We start from the raw sequence: 6,066 nt of genomic DNA on the forward strand, positions 1-6,066 counted from the left end.
ATACATATGTCCTCTGTACTTGTCCTTGGAGTTAGGCATACGTGTTCATGAGGGAACAATTGGGCACTGGAACTGGGAAAGGTTTGGCAAGGGCATTAAATTTAACAGCCAGTTCCAGGAAGATGCAGAATGGGGATAATGATAAACAGAAATTGGAGGCTGGGAAATAGATAAGGGACTTTTTTGGTGGCTTCTTATCATTCAGGTGATTGGGGTGGGGGGAGTGGCAGTGTGGTCATCATGTATGTTATTCTGTCCTAAATTTCTACTTGTTGTCTCCCTTTATTTCTCTTCTCTGTCTTCTAATCACTTCTTTTTTTTTTTTTTTTTTTTTTGCCTGCGCTGTGTGGCATGCGGCATTGCAATGTGAGATCTTAGTTCCCTGACCAGGGATCAAACCCGTGTTCCCTGCATTGGGAGTGCGGAGTCTTATCCGCTGGACCACCAGGGAAGTCCCTAATCACTTCTTTATCTTCAGTTTTCAAATTATATTTGTATTTTTGCTTTAATTTTGCTTTTATAACTCTTTCTAATTTGTTGTCCCTGTGTGTTCGGTCATCAGATAATGAAGTGTTAGACAAGGATTGTATCTTCTACTCTGGCTTCCTGTACCTTTTCTTCCCCACCTTCTCCAAGTGCACATACACACACTCTACTCTAAATGATTGTACTTCTGACTTTGAAGTTGTAGTTCATGCTCAGGATGAAAAGTGAGCGAGTAGGGGTGACAGACTGGATATTTGAGGTTTCTTTTGCTGTGATTCAGACCAACTTCCTCCTGGTTGGTCATTTCTGGAAATGACTCAATCCTTGTAAAAATGTGTTCTGCCCCCAAGCCACTGTCATGTTCTTTTCCCTGCTCTATTTCCTCCAACCCTTCTCCTAGTTATGGGTTAAAAGAGGCAAACATAGCAGGAGGGAAAAATCCAAATCAGTAAAAGATTCAACAAACAATGTTTATTTTCCAAATTTGCCTTTATTCCCATCCATAATTTCCCTGACTGGGGGGTCTTGCTTACATCACTCAGTCTCTAGACAGGTTTTCTCAGTGTGGTCCCTTAGTCCCTTATGGAGTTCCAGGTTTGCATTTCTGGACCTCAGCTAAATTAGGACCTGCACAGTGTTCTAGCATACATGGGCTTCCAGGTGGACTCTTTGGAGAGTTGGGTGGGCTTTGGGGACCTGGAGTGTGACCTTCAGAGGGGTGTGAGCTTTGGAGGTGATCTGGGGAATTGAGATTTGATGCTGGGGAGCTTGGGATTATGGTTGGACTTGGTGCTTGCTGTACAGTCTTTGTGATAGACTTCCCAAGTTTCTTCTGACTATCTGGATCATGGGGCTGTCAGGGGTGGAATAGAAGAGACAGTTATGTTTCAGGTTAGGCCTAGATCATTCCCAATCCATCTCAGAATTCTAGATCCCTTTCTCCCCATTCCATGAACAAAAGGTCAGGTTTCAAATAAGAAGAGTTAAATTTGATACTGTTAACTTCCCCTTGAGATCAGCTCATTTTGTACTGTGTGGAGGGGGTGTGAGTGGGAGGTTGTGGATAAGATGCCCTTAGCTTATCCCTTCAGGCCACAGAGGTTGTTTAAGGACTAGATAGGGTAAGACAGAATTGGTTAGAGGTTCCCCCTGCTGGGATTGTGGTAGTATAACATTAGGCATTTTTGAGGTTGAAAAGAAGTGAAGACAACAGGACTGAGGTTAGATGGGAGGAACAGATACCTTGCCTAAGATTTCAGGATGTAGCCCATTGGAGGCCTTGAGTAAATCAGGATTTTTCTGTATCCATTTGGTAAGGGAGGCAGCACCAGCAGCTGTACGGGAGGTCAGGGTCACCCGAGCAGGAGGTACCTTCAGAGGCATTTGCCAGGTGCCCATGAAGGAACCCCAAGGACTTGCCTAAAAGGAAAAATGAGATTCCTCAACAGGGCTTCTCACTCCCAGTAAGTGACCTATTGGTGGGCCGTTTGTCTTATTTCCATCCTTTACCTTTGGGAATGCATCGTCATGAAACAAGAATGAAAGCATAATTTCCCCACTCTTCCTTTTCCCCCGCTCTCATTTAGGCTACCCTAATTTTCTTATCCGCTTATCTCTTAAATTAAATTCCACATCCTTAGGTTAAGTTTGGCAGTGTACCCACTGCATAAATGTTATCACCTGAAGGTGTTCATTTTATACAGATCATTCATCCGCTTAAGGAATTCTGGGTGTTAAACACAACCCTGTTCTGTTGGATAAGCTGGCTGGAAGTTTGGGGGCACTCGAGTTACAATGTGAATTAGATTGCACTTTAATTTTCCAAATAGTAGCTGCAGGAGATTGCAAGTCTCCCTGCTCTGTTCCTCCAGTTCTGTGCCTCAGTTCTTTACCTTTCAAGAAGAGAATGGAGATGAGTATCTCACCTTGGAATGGGGCACTGAAGGCAACAGATGACCACGATCATTGGCGATAATCTGAGTGTAGCCTTCATGGGAAGAAATCCTCTGGGGTAGAGGTGGGGAGAGAAGTGCTTGTGAACATGGACTGGAAAAGTGGAAGAAAGTATCTGAAGGGCTTGAATTAAGGACTGAAGGAGAGGAGGATATGGGAATTCAAAGAAGGCTGAAAGAAGTTAGGTACCAGTGAAATACATAGAGTGTGACGTGAAGAACCAGAAACGCATTGTGTTGTGCTGAACGTGGAATACCTCTTTTGTTCGCTTGGGGAGAGACCAGTTCTGCAGATACTTGGGTGAGAAAGCTTTTTCATACTGTGGAGAAAAAGATGAGAATGCCTATGAGACTCAAACGCCCCAAGCCCAGGAAATGATAGCTAGGCACAGTTCTTTAGATTTGAAGACCGAAGGCATGAACAACCATGCTAAGTAAGCTTTAACTCACTTTAGAGAGGATGTGATTTGTTTCATCTGTGTGCTGTCCAACATGGAGCCACTAGCCACATGTGGCTATTGAGCATTGGAAATGTGACTAGTCCAAATTGAGGTGCTTTGTAAGTACAGTTGACCCTTGAACAACATGGGTTTGAACTGTGCAGGTTAACTTACAATAAATAAATAAATATGTACTTTTCAATAAATATGTATTACAGTACTACATGATCAATAGTTGGTTGAATCTGTGGATGTGGAACCCTGGTTATGGAGGGCCGACTGTAAAGTTATATGTAGATTTTCAACTGTGTGGGGATCTGTACCCTAATCCCTGCCTTGTTCAAGGGTCAACTATATAAAATACAATGGATTTTGAAGACTTAGTACAAAAATGAATGAAACATCTGATTATAACTTAAAATATTGATTAAGTGTTGGAAATAATATTTTGGACGTAACTGGGCTAAATTATATTATTAAAATTAACTTTATTTCTTTTTAATTTTTTTCACGTAGCTACTAGAAAATTTAGTTACATTTGTGACTCACATTATCTTTTTATTGCAGTGCTGGTCTAGACCAGCGGTCAGCAAACTCTGGCCTGGGCCAAATCCATCCTCCTGTCTGTTTTGGGATGGCCTGAGAAAGCTAAGAATTGTTTTTATAGATGAACATTTGCACTTGATTTGATAAAGGGGAACACTAACTTTGTACCCCAATTAAGTGAAATATTTTCTCATCCTATAAGAATTTCATGCTTTTCATTAATATTACAAAAAATTGCACTCAGTTATTGTATTTTGAATTTTGTCAAAATTTTATGGAAAAGTGTTTTCTCTCATACCTATATAATATCTCTGATTTTGTCACTTGACCCACAAAGCCTAAAATATTTACTCTCTGGCCCTTTTCAGAAAAAGTTTGCTGACCTCTGGGTTAGGGCCTACAAACTTAACCCAGAGATACCTATTATTTGTCCTTGGGCTCTCCCTCCCCTGGGGAGTTGAGGAGGTAAAAAAATACTATCTCACCGCACTCTCAGCTATATATTCAGTCATCAGAATCCTACGGGAGGGGTCAGACCAAAGGTGGAATCAGGAAGGCAAAATTAAACGTTAAAGAAATGGAAAAGAGTACTTACTTGGTTGGCACTGTAGTTAGTGGCCATGATCCTGCCACTTCCTCTGTTTACCTGTGTTGCCTGGCAACCGCAAGAAGGCAGACCATCTCGACTACCTCTCAATTAGCAGGGGCTGCCTTTTCCTTCTTGTTAATCACTTTCTTGGCTGACACTGCCCCCAATCTTTTCCCCTGAAACTTAGGTTCATTTTCATTTTAGAGATGTGAGGGACAGAGTAAATAAATGTGAGAAAATTGGTTGAATAGTGGCCCAGACTTTTTTCTAGCATAACTTCCCCTGCTTAAGAACTTCCAGGTTGTCTTTGACTGGGGTCTTTAACCACCATAACAAACCATGGAGCCCCAAGAGCTGTGTTCATTGGGCAGTGTGGTGTAATGTACCGTAGACTTTAGAGCCAGACACTGGGGTTTGAGTCCTTACTCAGCACAGGAACATAGGAGCTGTATGGCATTAAACAACTGACGTCCCTTCACTGAATTTCTATAATCATTTGTATTGTGGAAATAATAGAACAATTACAGCGTAAATGAGGTGAGGTGAATAAAGTATCTAGATAATGTCATACCATGGTAGGTACTCAGTACTGCCAAGACCCTGTTTACAGGGTCCACTACTTCATTTTCTCAGAATAACAAAGGAATGATGTTTTTATTTATTTATTTATTTATTTAAAAAATAAATTTATTTATTTATTTTTGGCTGTGTTGGGTCTTTGTTGCTGCATGCGGGCTTTCTCTAGTTGCAGTGAGCGGAGGCTACTCTTTGTTGCAGTGCGCGGGCTTCTCACTGTGATGGCTTCTCTTGTTGCAGAGCACAGGCTCTAGGCGTGTGGGATTTAGTAGTTGTGGCTCATGGGCTCTCTTAGAGCACGGGCTCAGTAGTTGTGGCGCACGAGCTTAGTTGCTCTGCGGCATGTGGGATCTTCCCAGACCAGGGCTCGAACCCGTGTCCCCTGCATTAGCAGGCGGATTCTTAACCACTGCACCACTAGGGAAATCCAGGAATGATGTTTTTAAAAGCAGCTGATTCAGATTTGTCCCCAGAAAGAAAAACATATCCTTAGTCCTTAAATGACTCCTGTCTCTTCCATCACTCTCTAGAATCACAGAGCCTATAAACAAAGGTGCTTGATGTTGGCTGGGATGAGGTGAAATCAGGAGCTGGTGCCAGGAGATTGAGCAGGGATGATGAAAGAAAGCTGTAGTGTGGAAAGCATCAGATTTAGAAAATTAAGTGGTGGTGCTATGACACAAACCTAATATTTGTTGGACTAGGATACCTCTCTGAGACTAATCTAAAATGGTATTATCAGAACCATCTACTGGGTTGTTAGGGAGAAAGTGGAATTGTGTTTTCTGAATTATAAAGTTTATACATAAGGTATTAAAATGAAAGGAAAAAACTAAGAAATAAGTTGTCCAAAGAAATAGCTCATTGAGAACCAGGAGAGCATTTTAATGGATGATCGTCAATCCCTTCTCCCTTCCTTCTTCCAAAGTCCTCATCCCAACCAACACACCAAGTACAAGAACACTCCTACACTTCTAGAGATGGAGGTAAAAACAGCTTTTGTTTTACAGACTCTGGCAGTTAACAGATGTGCTTATGTGAGGTCTGGAAAGGGGACTCATGTGCTTAGTCCCTGTGGTTCTCATTACTCTCTAGAGTGATAACATTTTGGTTCCTAAAGCCACAGTGATATTTAAGCAAGCATCATTTCTCTTGGAACTTCTGTCTTTAGCTGGTATGCTTTTCTGATAGAGATATGATGTTATATGATGGCTTCAATCTTATTTTTTTTAATTAACTAGTTTTTGTTTAATTGAAAAAAGTGTACATGGGAAAAAAATTTCACTTTTACGGAAAGGTGTTTAATGAAAAGCAAATCTCCATTTGACTTCAACTCCCAGTCTTGCTCCTCAGAGGCAACTACTGTTATTATTTTCTTGTGTCTCCTTCCAGAAATATTCTATACATTCTAAGATTAATGGGAGCAAGCCATTCACACTGTTTTGTGATTTGCTTTTTTGACTATCTTGGGGATTTT

The 6,066-nt window shown here is 41.3% G+C and overlaps 1 protein-coding gene across 1 annotated transcript; it reads right to left on the bottom strand.

Annotated features, from left to right (window-relative positions):
- Window positions 1-1,066: 1,066 nt before the first annotated feature.
- Window positions 1,067-4,046, bottom strand: CFAP126 (cilia and flagella associated protein 126; the record flags this gene model as incomplete). The annotated part of the gene is made up of 5 exons (XM_079698712.1): window positions 1,067-1,339; window positions 1,729-1,905; window positions 2,412-2,492; window positions 2,696-2,758; window positions 4,020-4,046. 5 exons carry the CDS (start codon window positions 4,044-4,046, stop codon window positions 1,067-1,069), a joined length of 621 nt encoding a protein of 206 aa, XP_079554838.1.
- Between the last annotated feature and the right edge of the window lie 2,020 nt (window positions 4,047-6,066).

Source organism: Hyperoodon ampullatus, assembly GCF_949752795.1.
Source record: "Hyperoodon ampullatus genome assembly, chromosome: 2".
NCBI lineage: Eukaryota > Metazoa > Chordata > Mammalia > Artiodactyla > Ziphiidae > Hyperoodon > Hyperoodon ampullatus.